This window comes from Mycteria americana, chromosome 3, assembly GCF_035582795.1.
Source record: "Mycteria americana isolate JAX WOST 10 ecotype Jacksonville Zoo and Gardens chromosome 3, USCA_MyAme_1.0, whole genome shotgun sequence".
Classification (NCBI taxonomy): domain Eukaryota; kingdom Metazoa; phylum Chordata; class Aves; order Ciconiiformes; family Ciconiidae; genus Mycteria; species Mycteria americana.
Genome location: NC_134367.1, coordinates 30357115 through 30380147, shown reverse-complemented (window position 1 = coordinate 30380147; position 23033 = coordinate 30357115). Strand labels below are relative to the sequence as shown.

Here is a 23033-nt window from a genome sequence, read left to right as displayed (position 1 = left end):
TGCAATAAAGTAGTTTAGATTCTTCTCCCAGCTAGCTCTGAACATTGTCACTGGCAGTGCTGGTTTGGGTAATAGTTTTCACGCTGAAAGCTTCTTTCTGATAGGACATCATGAAATCTGATTATTTTTTTTTTTCCTGACACCATGATCTAGATCTCTAGACAGGACCTAAGCAATTCCTGTTAGGAATATTTCAGCTATTTATCTAACAGATAATAATTCCTACCTCAAAACTGATATTTGAAGCTCTATAGAAATCTTAATTCAACTCCTACCAGATCAGCAATGAAGCAAAGGATTTGTTCATAACACTTCTTTATTTGCATTCCTTACTTCCATAGAAATAATGTGCTCAATATTTTTGAGGTAAACTTCAATTTATTTTTAGCACTGGAAAGCCTTTCAAATGAGATAAAAACATTTTGCCATAGCAGAGCAAAATTTGAGTTCTCAATTATAAAATTGGGGGCACATCATGAAAGGCAAGCGTAGCAATAAAATTCACTTTCATACACTAATACACTCCATTTCCACTAAGACCACATAACTGCCTCTTTTCCAGCCATTACCTTACTTTTTCTTCTTACACAGAAACTTCCTCAAAATCAATTTCGTATCCTATAATCAACTTTTCACTCAGAAAGTCATATGAATTAACATTTCATCTGTCTCTGTCTTTTCAGGAAGTATGGATTGAATAGTTATACTTTTCATAGCATCTTAACAGCTTGCAAATTGGCATATCATAAAACATAATGTTTACGCAAGTATTTTAGTAGCGTGAATATTTGTGAAGTACTGCTGGCTTTTTTTATAGACACGTTAATGTTAGAGGTAACCAACAGGAATCTTTGGTGCTTCACTTTAACCACAAACCTTTTGCCAGTTTTACAGGTTCCTCATGTTGGAACTGTATTGTGATGGCCCAATTTCTACAAATGCAGGATGAATATTCTTCTAAAAAATATTTCAAAGTTCACGTACTGTTACTTAGCATACTATTTATTGATTTTTCTTACTGTTTAAAAAGAAGTCTCTACCTCAAAATTTTGTCAAACATATAACACATAAACAGTTTTCTCTTTGTCCCTATCATTCACAGTATTAAGTCTACTATATTTGCTAATTCACTCCATGCTCCAGTTCTCAGCAGCAGCTTGTCTCTGTTCTCCAGAGCATATTGACTTTCAAGGAAGCTACACTTCCCTATGACCAATTTCCTATGACATTTTCTTATGTAGTCAGCATCTCATTTGTTCTTCTAGCTCAGAAATCTCCCCAGTTTCAGCTTTCAGGATCAGAAATAAACCTCCATAGCCCTTCTCCAGAGTGGGAACTGCAATATCACTAACATAAAAGAAAATTTTGAACCATTTTACTTCAGCCAATCTGCAGCTATAGGGAGCCCACAGAAGAACTCTGGAAGTGACAGTCAAGATAAATTTATCTAGCACATGGTTGATTAAATCACTCAAACTTTTGGAAAGCTGCTGTTGGCTGCTTTTAAAGACATGATTTATTAAAACCATTCTGCTTCTAATACCAGAGTGTATCTCTCCTTCTGTAAGCAATCACTATTGGATCAAGAAACATTGAGGTCAGTGTTGCTGCTGCAGACTGTCCCCAGTGTCAGTGTGCAATCATTTAGGATTTTTACTCTGTACAGCTACTGTTTCAGACCATTTTCTCCCTTACCTGCATGCCTTTAGCAGTTATTCAAGTAATTTCCATGGAGGAGGAGGAGACTGGAAATAAATGTCTTCAATAAAATGTAATTTAATAATCAAAAGATTGGGAATTTTAAGTTTAGAAAATTTGGGGATCAGCACCTACAGATTCTTTTGATAGGCTGAAGAATGTTTGATGGTACCTCGAGCAATTTAGAAAACTTCCTTCGGCCCCTGTGAGAAGCTGAAGAAACTAGTAAGGGTAGAGCTCAGATGAAGCAGCCAAGTTCATGTGGAGTTTGAGGTGCTCTGAACTTTGAGCTTCATCTGAATTTGTAGATCTCTGTGGGCTTACAGTAGCCTTTTGTAAACGGGAGCATGGTAGGATAGTTTACTTAAGTGTCCAGCTTTTCTTCATTGTACTATAACAGTGTAATTAAGGGACTTTTGAGAGTTTTCTGAGGTGTGTAGCAGAGCATACTGCAGCTGCCTTAAAAAGTCAGTGTGGGTTTTAGGTAGCTGCAAGTCTTGTGGCCAAAGAGGCTCAGCTGGCTCATTATGGACAATCTGAAATGGAGTATAAAACCAGCTGCCTCACGTTCAGGTTTGCACAACTCAACACTATGACTCACCTACACAAAACGAGATAGAGAATTATTTGGAAAAAGCCAGAAGTTACAGTTGAATTTCCAGACCTCACATCTCTGAGACAGGCAGAGAGAAATCTAGTGTCAGGGAGAAAAAAAGAAGGAAAGTTCTTATGTTTCATGCTCTGTGCTACCATGATGGCAGGATGCAGGCTCTAGCCACAGAAGCAATTGTTGGAGAGCCAGGGCTTGTATCTAGAAATAAGTGAAGAGCAGAGAGGGAGGAGCAACTGACTATTCCTGTGGCCCTGTTCATAAATAGCATGAAGTATGGCTATAGAAGCAATCTGTTGTTTGACAGCAAATAGTGTTAAATGGAGGAGTAAAAAGGCAAAAGAAGCTCTTACCATAAAGCTGAACTGTTGAGGAACCTCTTTTGCACTGAAAGAACCTCTTCTTCACATAAATTATTTTGCAAAAGTAAATAAAATTCCAGCTACTGCAGTCACTTTTTAAAATAAAGTAAACCCAGAACTCAGTTGAGTTCCAAATAGATATAAATATAGCCTTGTGGTCGAAGTTTATGTTCATAATAAGCTAGAATACATTGCAAGCCTGCCAGGGCAAAGACTACTTTTCTTTATGTTCCTGCATCACAGATGTCACAGAAGGAAAGTGACTTCTGAAGCAGTTTTTAATCAATGTTGCCTCTTGCATTGGAGTTTGGTATGATTCATGCAGGCCCTCTGGATGTTTGGGTCACAGCTCAGAGAAGCACTGGGTAGTCATTGTGGGGGCCATCTTCTCTTTAGACAAACACCCCACTACTCACAAGCAGTCAACAAAAACAGGGAAAAAGCAAAGCACTTTAGGACAGGTAGAATTTTAGAAATGTGTAAATTCAGTACTGTATTCAGATAGACCACAGTTAATCTGTGTGTCTATTTCTGTCAGTTCTCTTGCTGCATTTTTAGTGCACCTGCTTGAAAACGCCTGCTTTGTGTATTTTTTAGTCAAATTAGTACCAAGTGCTTACAAGCAGGTAATGGAGACTAGTGAGAAATTTTTGAAAAAATTCTTTGTATGATAAGGATATATATGAAAAAAAAGTAAAGCTGGGTAATGAAGTCATATTTTTTATTACAATCTCTGAAGTTTCCTTAATCCATTATTGGTGGCTTTTTGGTGGTTTGTGAGCTCCACTTGACTGGGGTGAAAGCTATAAATTAAACTGAGAGTAAAAAAAAGTCATTGACAGAAATCTCTAAGTGTGGTCTAAGGAGTCACTAGACAAAAGATTACAAACAAAAAGGTAGTATATCCTCTGTCTTGTTGCATCTGATTTCAGCCTACTTGCATCAAACTCTGATCTTCAGAATCAAACCAAGTTTAACTCACAAATTCAGAAACTTCTTTTGAGTTCCTCTTGCAAACTTGGCTGTGTCAGAAAGCCTCTCCACTATTCAGAATAGTTGGCAGTCTGTCATTAAAAGAGGCCCAGAACTGGCAGAGCAAAGGGAATTCAGGTCAGAAAGAAGGCACATTCATCAGCTGATCCCTCTGCAGAAGGTTGTATAGTGCTTGCTATGACAGGCTCAAATTGCTGTTCTGAGTCCTTCATCTGCATCCCACTGACTAAGAATTAGAAGAAATAAGAAAATTAAATGAAAAATTCAGTTGAACTCATAAAGCTGGGCCAAAAAACTCTTGTACCTAATATATGCTTTGTTTACAAGTGCTTAAGAACTGTTTCTACCCTAGATCTTCTGCTGGTACAGTTAAACTAGTCATCAACACAAATGCCAGTTTATTTTCCATCATGACCTTACCAGTTCTTGGGTACTCACTGTGCTTTCCATTATTTACACAGAGCTCTGGGCTGCTTTTTCTTAGCACTCCAGCAAGACTCAGGAGAACAGAACATGCTTTATCTGCTACTGATAAACAGACGAAACATTAGTTAGGATTTACCAAGCATACAGTGGCCTAAAACCAACACTGTTAAAAGCAAAGAAGCAATAATATGAAGATTGCAAACAATCATCAAACTAGGTTATTTTTAAATTGCTTAATATGAGTTTTTGAATTACCAGTTATGTGTCAATATAAACAGAACTATAAACTGTGAGTAGTATGGAAAAAGCCTGCTTAAGAAAGCTATTTTTACTAACATTGTTCTAACTATAGTTAAAATAGTTATCTTGTTATAAATATTACTTATATTTTGTTCAAAACAAATTATGTGATTATAAAACAGAATTCACAATTGGACATTCATTGTGTCTTTTAGGTGCAAGTCTTTTTTCTTTTGTGATTTCACTGAATCGTGCAAAAACTCATATTAAGCGATTCTTTAAAAAAACAGTGTGGGGATTACTTGCAATCTCCGTATCATAACCTTTCCCTGCTTTTATTATTAAGCAGAGAGCCTCTGGCATGCACTGCCAAATACCTACTATTCTCATTATTTCAAGCACTGTGGGAATTCACCATATCTCAGCTAAATTGTACAAATCAGGTTTACAAAGGTATGAGCATTTCTAAGTACATTACTGTACTGGTTTAACTAAAGTGGTTTAAAACCTGATTTTTAGTGTAAAATTGTATATATTTATGTATAGACCTGGATGACATATCAAAAGTGCTAAGGCTACCTTTAAATGTGACTCTTACGTCACTTGAATTTTCAGATATATTTTGAAAAGTTACTTAGGGTTTGATGCAAAAAGATATAATACATGGCATAACCTTCAGCTTTGCAGTACATAAATAAGCACATGGATCTGGAAATGTGACTAAGAAATACCGATGAATTAAGTTAGACCCATAAGGCTAACCATCCTGTGCAGTCACTAGGAAGAGCAAAGACTCTCCAAAAGGGCAATCCCAGAAAGCCCACAGGCTAAGCAGGAGGTAACAAGTAAGGAAGATCTCTGCTTCACTCTGAAGCTTTGGCTCCTCTTTGCACTTGGGATACCAATGTCTTAGCAAATTAAAAGAATGTCAGGGCATAGATCCAGGCATTGGCACTCAATCATCTCTACAAATAAATTCTTACAATGGTCCCTGACAAATCTTTGGTCTGTGACAACTATCAATTTTCCAAACAGTTCTTTGGTCTATTTAGGGACTTAACATAATCTAGGGACCATTTCCCATCGGTAGTCTGGATGCAGCTATACTGTTCTGGAAAGTAATAAGAATTTGGTAATATAATCGTGACTACACTAGGTCACTTGCCAGCAGGACCAAGTAACAGGCCATGGAAGTGTTTAGCTTACTAGTACAGATTAAAATTTTGAATTATTTTCTGAGATTAAGGGCCTGAAGGAGCAGCGTACACCTACTTTAAAATGTGATCATGTGCAACATGATCTGTATGTACCAGGGACAGAAGCATTTGCTTAAGAAGGGGAGAATCTGGGCCTTTCCCTGAAAGGGTCCTTTTCAGCCTAAGGAAATTCAAGTCCACGTTCCCTGCCTGCATTATATTAGTCAGTGTTATCTAGATTCTTACATATTTTACATTAAACAGGCTTCTTGGTCTCTGTTCTCCCTTTTTTCTGGGTGTTTTTGACTGCTTTTATCTGATATAGATGCATTCCTGTAAGAGCATGTGTGTGTAAACACAAAATTGCACCTAGTCACTCCTTAGTCACTGACTTCGTATTCTGTCTGTTCCTTGAGAAATGACTTCTGTTGCTTTACCTATCATTAAATGAAGGAACTTACAATCATCCACTCATTTGCCTGAACCAAAAGTAGCCAGCATACCTTTAGCTCATGTAGATGGTGTGATTGCCCATCCGCTGAAGACATTCTGGTAGAACCCATTCACTGAAGGTTGACACTGTCCTGTTGTTTGGTTTGCTTTGACTTCTTGTATGTTTTAAACTTTGTTTATTTTTTCTTTCTACTTTTGAGGTTGCATTTTTGATGTTCAATTTCGCACCAGCATGAATCAAGAGTTTAAATCACCAGGGACTCCAGAAGGTCACCCCAATTCTGGTCGCAGTGTTGGACAATGTAAAGATTCCCCATGCAGTTTAATAAAATGCAGAAATGGTGGGAAGTGCATAGAAGGTGGCTCTACTGTTTAGTAAGTATAATTTTTTTGTAGACTACAGCATAGACTGATCTCTAGACCAATAACTGTGGTAATTTAGTGTTTTGATAACAGAAGTCTCCAGGAGCCTATCATCTTATTAGAAAGAAAGAAAACTGCTGAAGGGTTCATTCAGTTACATAGAGAATTTTAATCTTAGATTAATAAAATCGAAACTAAAATATTAAAATTATGTTAGAACTCTTCCTGGGGAACTTTTTAAAGAAATTCCATGGACTGGTTCTGCTCCACTGAAGTCACTGGCATCCAGACTTACTACAAAAATCATGAGAAGAACTAGATGTTTAGGAAAGACATTTTTTTAAAAATAAGTGAGCAGCCTAGCTAGCAGAGAACAAATAGCAAAGAGGAGAGCTTAACCGTCTTAATGTCTGAACATAGCTGATGGGACAAAAACAGGTGACTTCTGTTTCCTGAAAATTAGTATTCTCATCTAAGAACCCCTTTCTGGAGTAAACTACTGATTGCCCAACATCAGAAAGGACTGAGCCAGTTTAAATCCTTAGGAGCTCCCTTACCTAGCACCTGTGCATCCTTCTCTCCTGCTCAGTGTCTCCCTAATACACACAGTTCTCTGTGCCTCCAGTTGTGATTTCTGTTGACAGTTTCCTGACTGTCAAATGCACCTTCCCTGGTCACTCTTCATGCCATTCTCAACTGTTCATTCACTGTTGCCTTTCCAAATCTGCTGGCTGGCCTGCTCATGTAAGACCTTCTTAATCCATTTCAAACAAAACAAGGTATATTAGTAAGGATCTCATGTTAAAATTGTTTGAACTACATCAGTTCATCATATAAGCTGCTCACCTGGCTGATCTATGGGATAATAAATGGTGGTGAGGACAGCTGGCCCAGAAGACAAGTCTATGGTCTTTCATGCCTTATCAGTAAGTATAGCTGGATTTAGTGTCCAGACTGGAAGGCATACAAGAAGGAAGTACATCTGCAATTCTAAATTGCTGTTGTGTGTCAACACTTCCATTGTAATAAATCTTGTTTTCAAACACTTTGTAACTCAGCTGTAAAACCTTTGCTGAGGAGCGCTTTTGATTTTAAAAGTATCTGCCAAGATTAATTATACTTGCTTCCCCTCGTGCTTTTGCATGTGTTCATTTATTTACACGTATTTGCATAATTTTTTTAAAAAGAGAAAAGTGCTGATTTAAAACATCTGAAGATGACTGACTGAAAATCACTGACTGAAAACACTGCAGACAGCAAGACAGATAAGAAAAAGACAGGCTTTGCACTGTGGAGCCTCTGTGTATGATTATTCTTCAAAACAACAAAGACCTGTACTTCTGTGTGCTACAAAGAAAAGAGTTTGCATACGTGTCAAGCTAAAAACGATCTACTGTGTGTTAGGGAGAGAATTATGTGGTAATTGGTTTTGCTGCCCCTGAGACAAATCTTCATCTGTAAGAAAACCTGTACAAAACTAGTGCTTCTAAAGCTAGTAAGGCTGTACTAAAACTTGGTAAATTCACACCTGAGATGCAGCATGCAGTTCCCTCCCCATTCCCCTTACAAGCATACTTATATTGTCTTAAATACAGTAATGAAGGAAATGCTTTGAAAGATATAATTTGGGATTGCTTTCCGATTGTTGTCCCAACTATTGCACTTTGCAGGATCCTTCCAGAACTGTTAAACCCTTAACATTCAGAGTGTTTGATCTTTCTGAGGAACAAGAAAGGTGAATGGCACTCTTTTCACTTATGAGCATATTAGAAGAGATACAAAACCAAAACTGCAAGGAAAAAAATATCAGAAATGTGGGCCGAAGTATGCCACTCCCATTTGCCCACCTACACCACCCAGAATCCTTGCTTCAGCAATTTACCCAGCAGTACTAAGTCATCTTCATGTCTAAGGTACACAGAGCCACCACCAGCAAGATCTAGGGAACATTTGGAAAGCAGGTGGCAGGCTACAGTGGCAGCTGGTGACCTAGCTACATTGGAAGCTTGATATTCTAGGCAAAGTCTTTTTCATCATTGTAGTTTCATAATTTGTATTCCAGATTTGTTTAGGGACTGTTATAAAATGGGGGGGTGGGGTGGTAATTTGTTTTTTCTGGGTTTTGTTTGTTTGTTTTTTATTTGTAGTGACCTACTACTGAATTATATTCCTCTCCTCATATTTCAGGACAGCTAGGTCTTCACAGACTATGTATATATGCATGCATGTACCAGTAATGGCTACTTTTTCCTCTCACAAAGTGAAATATTGCCAAAGAGGTGTGGATGTAGCATGCATATCATTTGTCAATGTATAGTAGCTGTCAATACCGTCTCACATTTTCTCAGAGGGAACTTCTTTCTGTTTTCAAATCATCTGGTTCCTTTGAAGAGCAGAGTCCTTCAGGGAAATGCATTTGTGTTCAAATTTTTTTTTCTCCTGAAATGAGATCTCTCCAGAGGTTTTTGTTGCTGTTTTGAGCTATTTTTATGTCTTGCTTTCACCACCCTCCCAGAAAGTGTGCAGTGCCATTAAGCTGTAGATTCAGTTGCTATAGGGATAATGCTTTGATTTAAATAGAAGCAGAAATATACAGCATTAAACTTCACATTCTGGCCAGCAACAGAGCACAACTACTATGTTTTAACATAATAAAGAGAAAATATTTTAATAATAAAATGAAGAATTTTATGTTCAAGGGACAATAATATCCTCCATTGTTTATGGCACAGAATCATACACAATAGAAAATTACAAATAACAAGATTGTCTATGATGTGTTATGGCTATTGCTTGTTGCTGAAGTAAAAGAAGAAGTATGTCTTGTGTGCACTTTGAACAGAACATCAGACATAATGGGCAGGATTCAGTTTGCTAAATGTAAGCCTGTAGTGTCACTTTAGATACCCCTGGGTAGACCATTTGGCCTTTAGCTGCTGCTTCAGAAGAGCTTAGGACTTGCATAAGTCTTCTGTCATATCTCCAAGCCTCATGTGGATTTCTCAGTACTCTATAGCTTTCAAATAGCACTAGCCACTTAGGTTTAGGAAATTAAATCATACCCCTATATGATAGAGGGATGCCCCATAAAATGAGCTGCTGTAGTTTCATTATTAGGTTAGATTCAATTAGAACCAATTTTCAGTGCAAGGATGGAACCAATCTTTAATGCAAGGACATACTTTTATAGTTTGTAAGGGAAACTCTATTTAATTGTTGTGGTTTAGATCAATAGAATTTTCTACTTTTGGGGGTGGATTTGCTATCTAAAAATTGTCATCCAATTTGGCTCAGTTAATAGGACACTTTTGCAACATTCCATTGTTCTCTTTATTTAAATATAGTTAATTTCTTTCCAATCTTAATTTATTCAGACTCCATTTTTACCTTCTAGTCTGAAGATAGACTGTTTTTCATTAATGCTCTAGTTTTCTACTGCCTGAATTTAAAGCTACTTTTATTTAGAGATCTCCTCCTTTGCTCAGCATCTTTTGGTTCCAATGCAATACAGATTTAAGAACTATATCCAGAAATCTGCAGCAGTTTAGGTAGCATGATGTGGCCAATATGGGCCATTGTGAATTTGAGGTGTCCTGCAGTATCTGAGGTACCCATATGATGTTGACAAATGTGACAATTCCTTCTGGAATAGTAGTTGGAGTCCAGATGAGATACCCCAGGAAGTTTCAGAGAGCACTAAACATCTGCCTGATCTCAGTTGGCCTAACTAATTAGGTAAATTAATTGAGCCTCTGATCTCCATTGAGTATATGCCCATCTTACACCTAAATTCAGGTGTCTGAATTTGCAGGGCTGAATCCCTCCTTTACTGCTACAAGATTACTTGCTTGATTTGAAACCATATTTGCATAACTATAGGAAGTTCCCAGTTTGTTAGCATTGAGCATGACATTTTAAACATGATATTTTTTACATTTAATGTAAGAATGCTCTTGGCTTATTTTAGGAAACCACAGCGGATATAAGCAAACTTTCCAATTCCTTCACAAAAATCCTTTAGGACCTTTAAGTATTTCCCTGTAAGGTTCAAGAAATGCTTCTGGTTTGATTAGGATTTTGTGTAGTAACATACAGACATAGTGCTTACATAGTTTATAAAAGGAAATTACTTTTTATATTTTTTTTAAATGTTGCCTGAGATTTTATATAATAAATTTCAGGATTTGGTCCGTAGTCAACAGTGACATAAACGTGTTGTCCTTCCTTATGCAGAAACTGTGTTACTTATTTGAGAGCTGTTTGGCTTTGGTAAGGGACTTTGAGCCTGGAAAGCCATTCTGTGAATGCCACATGACACTGTTAAGCATTTGACAAGAAACAAACAAGAAAGAGAAAAAGACATTAAATTAAACCATACTTTAACTTCCCAAATACAAAGATTACAGAACTTGAAGTGGTATCTGAAATTTCCAGAACTGAAATTAATTTTTTTGTTGTATTTCTCTGGGAGCTGTGAATTTGAGAGCTCTTGCTTCCTGAACTGGCTGACTTTGCCACGTATATGCTGTGAAGTGCACCCTATTAAGAGTCCTTTGCAAAACTAGGGGATTCAAAATTATCCAGTTTCCCCTCAGCCACCCAATCAAAGTTGTATATGAAAGCCTTCCTACTCTTTCTCCACTTAAAAATATGCTATAGAAAAAATAAGAGATATTTTGGCAGTTGTTATTGAGAAACTCAAAAGCTGGAGTATAGAAGAATCAATTTAATCCATGTTCGTCAAAACCCCTAAAAATAGGAAAGTATCGTGCAGTGAGATTTAGCTCCTAAGACACATAAACTTAAAGTGTCTCCAGGTGAGCTAAACGTGTAAGATCCTATCACAGACAGGGGAGGAGATCCAGGCCTTTCCAGTTGTCTGAACATTGGCATTCTAATGGCACAGATCCTGGGATACCTGTCCTGTTCTTCATAGGGTGTCCAGAAGAGCAGAAGTCTTCTGCAGTTCTTCTGTGTTATCTGCTAGTTTCACACAGATCTCTCAGATACACCATGGCATGGCAGATGGCACTAAATGCCTGTGTTGAGGCAACTGAATGCAGCACCTCGTCATTAGAGTCATGCATGTATTGGTTTGTACTGGATAGTGCTCCAGTTCCCCTGACTGTTTCAGCTGGATCACCATTGATTAGCATATGAGCTCAGGCACCTACTTGAGGATCCCATTGCCTAAACTTGAGCATTCAGTGGTCTCTGTCAGAATCTTGCCTCCCTGGTCTCAAGCTGCCTCTCTCGCATACCTCTAGGATGGCAACTGGAGGCCATCTGGGAACCTAGCGTAACATAAAATTAGGTGTCTTGATCTCAGAATGAATTTCACCTCTTATATCTAAAGAAATTCAAGGAGCGTCTGGATGATGCTCTTAGTCACATGATTTAGTTTTAGGTAGTCCTGCAAGGAGCAGGGGGTTGGACTCGACGATCCTTATTGGGTCCCTTCCAACTTGAGATATTCTATGATTCTAAATGTGTCTTTAAATCCCTGAGAATCAAGGCACTGGTGATGTTGCAAGCCATTGGGTTCTCCTGGTCTGGAAAAACAACAAGGAACCGCAACCAAGAACGTATAGAGAAAACTAGACTAGCATGGCAGGCCACATGATGGAAAGGATTTGAAATGCTGCTTCTTCCCTTATCTCTCTAAAGATTAGGAAATTTTGGATCTAAACTTCTCAACCCCAGTCCAACTTGCTTAGGAGTGTTCAGCAGAAGAGGTTGCATTTGTTCATAGACCTTTGCCACTGTATGCCACAGCAAACATGTTCAGCTCTGTGCAAATGATTTTCAATTCATTTAAAAACCTAACTTTTGTTAGGTTTTAAAAGACGAGAATGAAAAGAAACTTAAACAAACATATGCAGATGCAAGCAAGGGAAAGGGGAAGAACCTTTGTGTATGCTGCCCAACAGCAGTAGCTTCAGCTCTAAACACCCTGCTTCACCCCACAAGAAATGGACATTTCTGTTTGCCAGTGAGGGAGTTAAATTATTTCCCCTTCTCAGTAGCTTTCATGCATCAAAGCATAACATTTATAGCTGAGACAGAAAGCATTCTTGATGCTGACTTTGATGAATTGAGGTGCTTTTGCTTTTGCAAGGTCCAGTCCTCTTTTCCCCTTCATTCCAAATAGCTGTTTATCACTCTGAAGGGCTTGTTGGCTGTGCTTTGTTTACATGTTGTTGTCTGATCTGAAGGTTTGGTGAAACAGCAGAGTTTCACAGACTCCTCATTATGCTTTGCCCAGAACCAGTGGGCTGATTAATGGAGAAAGTGTAGCTCAGTGAGTTTGAAGAAAAATTCAAGATTTTGCACATATACAAAAAGACAGGGGCTAGGAATCAATCAAAATATATGAGGTTTCATTCTTAGTCTTGAGAGAGAAAACTTCCAGGGAAAAATCAATAAGTGCTTTTATTCAGGGGAACAATATTTTTATCATAAAGTGTCACTAAATTCTAAAATACAAATAGGTCTAACATATTTCAACTATTTTGCAACTTTTTCTTTTTAGTAAGGAGGGCATTTTTAACATTAATGCCAAGTGTATTCTGCATTTAACAATTTCTATAGAATTCATACTAATTTTAAATTTACAGGTTAGTGTGAATTTTTTTGTTATATTCTCCTGGCCTGGATGAAAGAAAGGCATAAACAGTAGTGGACACTAACAAGTCTAATGATACAATCAGTTTAGACAATTTGCTTGTGGCATAGATTTACAATCATGGATACATAACACTCAGATTGCCACCTCTTTCATGGTCAAATCTACTACTCTCTTTTCCACCAAGTGCTTCACCAAACCCACCTCTGATATGCCAATTAGAAGAATTCAGCAAATGAATAATGGCTAAGAGAAAGGCAGTTGCTGCCAGACTCCTGTTACTAGCTAACATTTGGAATTGTTAGCAGTTCCCTTATACTGACATCTGGTTTTATTTGTATGGCTGCTGTTCACTGCTTTCCTTTCCCTTTTAATTTCCACTTTGACTCCTCCTAGTTTATGAAGCCAAGGCCTTTTTGAGTTATGTGTAGAGCAAAACACAAAAAAGCCACAACCTGCTTTTTTTTTTTTTTTTTTTTTGCGGATGCTTATATTTTAATGCTAAGATTCAAAATAAAAAGTTTCCTATTAAGTACATTTTTTTTTTTTTTACAATAAAATAAACATTTCAAAAAGTTAAATGAGAAACTTTGTTCCTACACTTTTCTCGTAGCCATTTTGGATCAGATGACTAAATATAGGTATCCAAACTTGAAAATCTTGATTACATTGCTATTGACATGTTGATTTCTTTTGGTAATAATGTTGCATTCTTTCCTTTCACTTACTTACCCACCATAGCTGTGACTGCCTCACTGGATGGAAAGGTGCATTTTGCACAGAAACAGTGTCAGTCTGTGAACCAGAGCACGAGCCTCCACATCTGTGTAAGCAAGGCAGTACCTGTGTGCCACTGCCTAATGGCTACACGTGTCACTGTCCTCTTGGAACAACCGGTACCTATTGTGAACAAGGTATGTCAAATGGATAGTACACTGTACATGCAGTTCTGTAATAATGGCCAGGTGGAAAAACACAGTATTTTGTAATATATCAATGAAATGTGACATAGAGACACAAAGCACAAAATAGATTTTATTTAAGAAAGTGGTGCTCCCTTCTGTTAGAAAAATCAAGTAATTTAAAGCTACAAAGTGTTGGATACTGTTTTCTGACTCTGCTTATTTTTAACACCATTTGTTCCTTCATTTTTTTCAAATCATTCAAACCAAATTCACGGGCAGCACAGCGTTGTCAGATACCAAGGGGACAGGAAGCATTGCAGAGCAGCATTATAGTGCTTGTTTCAATTCCCAAGCTCACCATAATGAAGTATGTTGAGAAATACACTTAAGAGCTCAGTAGTACACTTCTGAGTACACTTCAGAAGTAGGAAGCATCTGGGACCTTATCCAATTTCTGCTGACACTAATGGAGAGGTTCCTGTTGACTTCACCAGCTGTTGGGTAGGGATGCACTGAGAATGATGATAAAAGATGTAAACATCACTGTAATAATCTTCAAGTGTCTACTCTCCCTGGCTTCCTTCCAACATGTCACCCTCAAAATATGTCCTCAGTTTGCCGGTTTTGCATTTCTTACCCTCATGCATAGGAATCCGTTATCTGTCTGTTTTCTTGTCTGAGAGATTGCACAAATGAATATTCAACAATGTGGGTACACAGGTGCTACCAGCTCAGGGACTTTTCCTGTAAGTGTCTGAAGCGCTTCTGTGTGCAAGGGCTGTAGTACAGTCCACACTATATTCTGCAGCTCTTAGATTCAAGTTAATATTGTACAAGCTTATGTTTTTCCTTCAAGAAACTCTCTTTACATCTTTTGGAGAACTCCAGTTACTGTTAAGTAGCTCCCTTTTCAAACTGCCGGCCAAGGTCCAGCCTCCCTTGTTGTGCCTACAGAGCAAGTTTCAAGCACAAAACTGACAAGCTGAACTGCATTTGACCTGATTTGCAGTCCTCACCCTACAGATGGGTACAGTTTTAAAATCCCATTACAGAAAGCACTTGCTATTGGTAGGCTCAAATCAAAGAGACTATAGCTTCTGGAAAGTCATTGTTAAATTCTTTATTCCATGTAAGAACGTGCTTGCTCTATTGCCTCTGCTGCAACAGCTTTTCAGGGCTCTTTATAAGAAGTTTTTCAACTTTGAATTCTCATTTCAAGTGAGGTTTTCAAAAGTATTCGGGACACTGATCAACAGGACATGCTGTATGTAAAAGCAGGTAATTAATCAAGTAAACACTCCTGTGTTCTGGTTTCAGAATAGATTTGGATCTTCTTGTGATGGCCACTATTACCAGTACAAATAGCTTATATCTGAGCAACAGAAAATTGTATTTCTTGTAGATTGTCGTCCTTTTAGTAATTCTTCCACCTGGTAAACACATTAGAGGGTTCCTCTCGGTTTTATTTAAAAGCTTTCTTTTTATGAATAGGGACTATGGGTCCTGACCAAACTCTTTGCCCTGCATTTCACCTTACTCTGGCAGAATAATGAATTATCATGAGATTTTTCAAAGCGCAGTTTGCACTTTTAGTGGATGGCAAATTGCTAAAAAACAGCTGCTTATCAAGATTGAATATCTCATCTCTGGATTGATGGTGGTTATTGGAGCCAAAAGAAAAAGAGACAGAGAGCAATGAACAGCCCAAGGGACCAGGAGAGAACAAAGGGAAATTAAATGATGGAGACTAATGAATGTGCAAGAAAGAAGGAAAAAAGTGTGAGAAAAAGACAGAAGAGATTTATGAGGCAAAAAGGCAGAGGAGAATAACAAAGAGTAAGAACAAATAGGGCTTTACCAAATAATAGCAACTGGTAAATACAGTACAACAGTATGGATTGCATGAGAACAAGTCAGGTGAAGTGAGGAAATGGGGCAGTAGGGGTAGAACCACAATAATAAGGAAGAGTACTCTGACCACAAATGTTAAGGGTACTTAAACATAAACTGACAATAATCAAGCACTAACTTGCCTAGCAAACAGTAAAAATGTTTGTGGTTCTTTCTGAACTATGTACAAGAGAGATGAAAGCCTATGTGCAGATGAGGACATAACTGTTCTTAAAGAGTAACATGATGTGTCCTGCTTAGAGCAGTGACTCAGACCACCAAGGATGCAATGACTGTCAGCACAGAAATATGGTATGTTATGGTTAAGGTTTAGAAGTCAGAACTGCACTACAAGTGTTCAGTAGTTGGAAAACTAAGTTAGAACAAGAGTAAAACCAGGGAGAGCAAGATCAGTTAAAGAACATAGTTTTAACAGCTCATATGGCCTGAAATTCACAGTGCCTACTTGGTCCACTCTCACGATGCTCATTGCCAAAGTGTAAATACTGAGCAATATTCTCAGGAGGTTGCAGTAAGATGTGTATTAAATCGTATATTTTAGAGGAAATTAGAAGAAATCAACCTACTTGATGAAGAGAGGGTAGCAGTGTCAATTACTCTGCATTTCCTATAGGCTGTACATGATCAATTAATATTCAGCAAGGATTACACAGATATTTTTTGGTCTGACACTCTGAGAGCAAATATTTCACTGCATATTTCAACCTGCCAAAGCAAGTGCCAGGACTTGCTTTTCTAGGAGGAAGATCAAGAGGTTTAGCAGGTAGGCAGCACACTGGTGACTGAAGTGCAGTACAAAGATGCCTATGAAATTTAAGACCTACTTTGGAAAGGCAAGCATCCATAGGAGCACTAGGAAGAGAGGAGAGGGCTGGAAATTGGATCTGAATGGGTCCAAGCCTTGTCAGGCAAGGCAGATACATTGTCAGGCAATACATTAATTCTAGAATAATTTAAAGCGCCACTTCTTGGGTGTACTGTGTTGTCCAAACCCATTAACTCTTATAAGGCAGGATAGTTCTTCAAGTGTGTTAGATTTCTAAAGGTAACACTAATGTAAACAAACAAAAAATGATTAATTTATACTGCCAGAAATAAAAGTGGTGTAATGAAATGGGAAGGAAATGGAAAATTCATGCAGGAGTCTTTTTTACTTAGTGTTAACATTGCCGTCCGGACTCAGACCACTTCTAAGACTGTTCATGACACACAAAGCAACAGATAATTCTGTTCCACTGGTTTGAAAAGGTCACAACTGTAACAGTAACACAGGAAAACCAGCCCAAATCCTGAAGTGCGTAAATGGCAATCAAACATTGCCAAGATCTGGCACAGTGTTAATTCTTAGTTAGCGCTCCCTTAACCACAAGGATTAGGAATATGGGGGAGGTAGTTTATCTAAGTTTTTTTTTAAGTTGTTAGGTTTTCCAGGACACCAAAATATGATGTTAACAAAATCTTTTGTTCATTTGACTTAAAGTTTGCAACTGAAGTACTAGACAATTGTAAATTGTCTTCTGATTAAGAAGTGAAGCACAACATTCAAAACCAACAAGAGGCTCCAGCTCCCAGCACTTTTTCTGGGAGAGTCTACTGCATGGCTTTGAGCACCAAATTCCAGCTTATGTCATTTGGCCCAATGAGTTCCTTTGTAATTAGATCTCTCAAAGAGTTTCTGAAGAGGGAGAAATCTCGAAGGACCTGGTTGTTTCAGCTCTCCTGCAAGTATACAGTAGACCTACTGGCTTCAGTGTGATTACTACTGTGAGAAAAAGTGGCCAAGATGGAGTGTCAAGGATGATTCTTCCTGGGGAAGAAGCAACAGTCTAAAACCCTTTTGCTGCAGATAGTTTGATTTATAGGACATCATTATTATATATGTGAACACAATATCTTTTTCATAACTAGTAATTATTAGGAGATATTAACATTAAAAATACAGACATGTTATCCATAATGACTGTCTGCAATTATATTCTAATCCCTACTAAATTGTATCTCAGCATCTTATTCCTCTTATAAGAACAGTGTCCCTGTATGAGGCCAGTAATCCTGTCTCTAACAGTGGCCAATAATGAAGGTTTAGAGAAAAGTTTAACCCAGTAACTGTATATGACATCTCCCTGAAGTAATCTTCTAGCATCCAAACATTTGTGGCATATCTTTTTTTTCTTGTCATTTTTTCTAGTGGATTAAATCAAGTCTCTCATCTTGACATAAACAGTATCACTTAAGGCAGTGGAAAACTTGAGCAAAAATAAATTTGGAGTCAATTAAGTTCCTCTGACATTCTGTTAAGCATTGAGATATATTTCCACATAAGCTAGAATTCCTCTAGATACTAAGCATATGAAATTTATGTCCTAGATAATTTACTCGATTTTGCAGAGTAATGAAGAAGACCTATAATTTCAGATTAGTTAATTGTGAGATTTCAAAGACCTGATAATAAAGACCTTAAATAAGAATTTAAGGGGACAGCACTGTAATATTTGAGAGATTCTATAGATGGCAGTATTGGAGAAGAATTGCCAGTGGCTAAAATAAGCACGGTTTTCATCACAATATTTTTGTAAAATTTAAATTATTCAGAAGTTTTCTTCTTCAGCAGTATTAGTTCATGCTTTCATAAAATCTATTAAAATAATTTTTCTTGACTTCAAGGCATCATAACAGAATGCTACTGCCCTTTTCACAAAGAAATAAGTTAATAAGTATATTTCTTCAACTATATATTAGTCTCTGAATTCCATAGCTACAAATACTGCCTGTCAACGTACAGCTCTTGAAGAAAGGAAAGCAAATGTAAAGAGCTTTTCATTTTTCTATCCTCAATTTAATGAGATACTTGTCAAGCAATAAAGCCATTTCCTTGATGAACAAATGGCAAACAACTTCCTTTGGCCATGTTTATCAGCTCAAGTCAACTTTCTAGATATTATTCTGATGTCAAATTCCATTATTCTGATACAAAAATACAGCAAAATTTTGAAAAAACCTGATAACCTGACAGAAAAGAAAAAAAAGTAACAACAACTCTGTAACTATTTAATCCATCTTCATAGTCATGATGGGTGAATGAATGAAAAATGGAAGAAACTGATGTTTGGAATAATTTTTACTGTAAAGACTTTTTTCTTCCTACATAGTCTAGAACATTACTTGACATATTTTGACTGCTATTGTAAGACAAATTAATTCACAGTGTGATTTAGCTCAAGACTTTTACATGACCAGACACCTTATGTACAAACATTCAAGCACACATACATGTATGCATGCATATGTTGGATTTATACGACAATGCAGTTAGACTTTCTGGCTTAATGCACAAACTGTTTCATAGTTGTTATTTGGAAACTTTTGTTCCTATGTTTAACCATTTAAAGGACAACTGCAGGCACTTACTTATTAGCTTGTTGGTTTGAGTCACAGTGACGATTGTGTTCTTAGTCATTTAAGCAACACTGGTCCCATCAAGCTTTCTGTTTCCACTATTATTTTTTGAAACCTTGTGGAAACATGAGAAAATCTTTAAATAGTAGCTATAGCACTCATATCCTATAAGGATAAAAGGTGCTGTTAAAGTTTTACCTGAAAAGCAATCCAAACTTTCAGATTTATCAGTAACAGTCCAGTAAACTTAATATTCATGATAGGCACAAGAAAGTATGTATTTGTAATATTTCTCTGCATAATTTAAAATGTCAAGTAGAATAAAATGAGTGGCCTACTTAAATATATGCCATGGATTAGTTGTATATAAACTCAAGTGGAAGTCATGCATGACAAAATGAAGGCATTGATATGCAGTACAACAGTAATGCCCTCCATACCAAGTCAGCCATGAGTGATGTGATGTCCCAACAAAAATTCAATCATGCACTTATCATTCCCTCCAGTTAGTTACCCAACTGAATAAGAACAAGACACAGCCAGCTAACTAACACTTAGCAAGATGGCTCTGGAATTATTTTCAGACTTCCTCTATGAGCACGAATGATTTGCTGAAAGTATGCTAGTCACCTTACTTTATGAAGATGTTCAGAGTTAGAAACTGTGTCAAGGGTAGGAACTGGTTTTAAAGGCAAGGCACCTAGATTTAAATATGTACATGTGAGTTCAATATATAAGTTCCCATTATGGTTAATGAACATCTAGTCAATAGAGTCAGTGAAGCTATTTAGCTGATAAGAAGCTTTTCTAAATGTAGATGCTTAGTGCTGTTTGAAATGCCCTGGCATTCCAACTTGTATCCAAAAGCATCCAGACAGGGTTCACAGATATGGCACAGGACCTGTTGGACACCTGTGCCTTTCTGGAATGGCACATGAAGGTAAGGCAATACAGGTTGTGAAAAAATAACAGCAGGTACCTACATTTAGGAAATTAAATAGAGCCTTGGAGGAGGCTACTTCAGGATAAGGCGAATCTCTTTCTAGATCTGTTGACTGTGTTGCAGTGATGCTGTTCAGTTGCCTGAAAATAGGACCTGGTTACATGCGGCCATATATATCCCTCACAGCTTCCAGCTGCCAACTGCAGCAGGTCCTGTGTTCGCTGTTACACCAGCCAGGCCCATGTGGATGGCCTGGATATGCTAAAGCATCTCAGTGGCAAGTGACAAATGTGTGTAAGCAACTGAATCCTGTCTTATGTCATAGTTGACCATAATGGGTATTTTCATGCCTATAAATAATATGTGTAGACAGCTAAATGTAAGTGTCTTAATGCCAAAATTAATCCCTCCAATTTTATAGTAATCTATTTCCTTGACTTAATTACTTTCATAAACACTATGCAGAATACCAGCTTTCTTATAGTCCAGTCCTCCTCAAAGCATGCTTGCACTGTTCTCAGACTGAATCCAGTCCAAGATATGAGTAAGTGAAGATCTCAGTTGGAAACTAGATTGACAAAGTTTTAGATACTTAATTCTTTACTAATTGCTTTATCAGGCTGCACTGAGATACTCACAGTCCCGCTCAATACCCTAGTCTTTAGACAATTGAAGGCTTCCAGTGCAGAAATGGTCCCAGGGAGGGAATCTCAGACTGGTTGTTTCTTCTTGCAGGTTTCATCTTGAAAGCATCTTCAGAGCATTTCAGTACCTAGAATAAGCTTACTACCAAAGCCAGGCATGGATTAAACATTTGTAGATTTTGTTTGTGTCACATTTTCCTAATTGCCTAGCGATTAAGCATTCACTTTCACTATCGTGATGCAAATACTTGAACCCATATCTGTCATATCCACAAAGAATATAATAACCACTGAGCGATTGGGTATGTAAGGTTTTCTTTTTTCCTCTATCTTCTAATCTCTTCTAGGAAATTTTTGTTTACTGAAATATTCATTGGGCAGAAGAAATAGAAATTATCCATATCCTGGCTATAATATCCCTATCCTCAGATGCAGGAGAATCAGGTTCAGATGTCTGGTCCAATTGATTTCCTAGTATTGAGGTTTCACAGCTGCTCCCAGTACAATTTGCTGGCTCACATGACTTATTCTTAGGCACACATCTCTTAATATGTGTTGTACGGAAAGACTGAGGTCTACTGTTCTGACTTTGGCTAGTAATAGCTATTTTAGGCTTTGGAAAGCCAGAAATCTCTTTAGGGATTTAGCCATATGCTCCTAGATGTTACTTCTTAGCTAATTAGGTCTCTAATTAGCTAACAGTAGAGATTACAACTCCATTGCCACAAAACCAAACAGAACTGTAGACTTCACTTACAAAATTGCAATCCTTTATTCCAGTATTGCTGAGAATAATGATTGCCTCAGTCTCTCCTCTTCAGGGACAGCAAGGATTACTAACAGCTGCAGGTCTGGCAAAATTACAACTTTCAGGAGTACCTTGTTCTAACTGTTGTATTCGAGTTGTGTTAATAATCAATACTTTTGTTAACATGCTCTACTTGTTACTGCACTAAAAATGGAAGTTGAACTATACTTTTTTTTTTGCTATACATGAATTAGTTTATAAGTTATGAAAAGTTAAGTCTTCAAAGATTAAATAAAAAGTGGTAATTGAACAGAAAAATACATTTCCATTTAGATAAGGTGAAATTATTTTTTTTCAGTTTCCCCAAATATTTACACAGAAAAAAGAAAAAAATGCCCATGCAATATCAGTAATCTTTGAGCTACAACCTTAGTAAAGTGCATCTTCAGATGAAGATTTCCATGCAGCCATATTTGTCATTGTTTTCCAAAATGAAAAAAGCAACTGGTGGAGCTGCTCACTCTCTCTCTATCAAGGAATGAAACCACTGAAAATTTATGACTGTGGAGTTTAAAGCTTTCAGACAGGTGTTTATTGCTAATGAGCTGTTAGAGTTGCACTGTAAGCGCCAGGGCCCTGGGCGCGTCCTCCCGCCGCTTCCTGAGGGTTTGTCCGCTTGGTCTCAGAGCCAGCCTAGAGATGGGGCTGGTGTCTGGTCTTGAAGACAGCTCTGCTGAGAAGCCCCAGCAGGAGCTTCCTCCTGCATTGCTCAGGAGCAGCTTTTAAATAGAGGCTCCTGCCCTTCATCCCTTGCTGAACTACACTGCAGCAGCATCACATCCATGCCTTGCCTGGCCATGTTGATCTGGACCTGGACTCTGACCCACAGACTGACTTGCAGGCTTGACCTTAGCACCTGCCTCATCACTGTGGAACTGCCTGGTGATCTGGCCTCTGGAGCCGATCTGGCTGCTCCCCCTGGGCCTGTCCTGCTCGCCTCACTCCTGGCAGGGCCCTGGCTGGGGAGGCCTCTGCCCTGCCAACCATGGTATAGCACTCCTGGCCCCTGGTTCCCAGCTCCCAGCCCTCACCACTCCCCGACAGTAAGCCTGGCTTCTAATACCACCAAAACAAAGCAAATACTGAGACAAAATTATGGCTTGTGGTCAGGACAGTAGATTTATGGTGATAAGCGATAGAGTTCTATGAAAAATCTTGTATCAAACAAGATTAGTTGCAAAAAGGATTTGAGAGAAGAAAAGCAAACTGATATAGCTAGTTAGTATCACAGACTGACCCATCCATGCAAACCATGATGTTTTGCCTTCCTCCAGTCGTCAGGAACTTCCTATGATCACCATGACCTTTCAGAGCTTATTGATAGCGAGCAGCCTCACAGTGATACTGGCCATCTCCCTCAGCACTCAGGGATGCAGCCTGGCTGCTGCCCTGCCCATGTGTATGTCTGACTGGGTGAGGTGCTCCCAAATTCTTCCTCTGCCATAGATAATATTTCACTT

At 38.0% G+C, this 23033-nt stretch overlaps 1 protein-coding gene across 1 annotated transcript in view; it reads left to right on the top strand.

The window, feature by feature from the left end:
• The window catches only part of EYS (eyes shut homolog), a 951425-nt gene that overhangs the window by 912663 nt on the left and 15729 nt on the right, over nucleotides 1-23033 (top strand). Inside the window, exons 46-47 of the mRNA XM_075497152.1 lie at nucleotides 6179-6353; nucleotides 13708-13880. Coding sequence (XP_075353267.1) covers nucleotides 6179-6353; nucleotides 13708-13880 — 348 coding nt within the window. The remainder of the gene's footprint in view (nucleotides 1-6178; nucleotides 6354-13707; nucleotides 13881-23033) is intronic.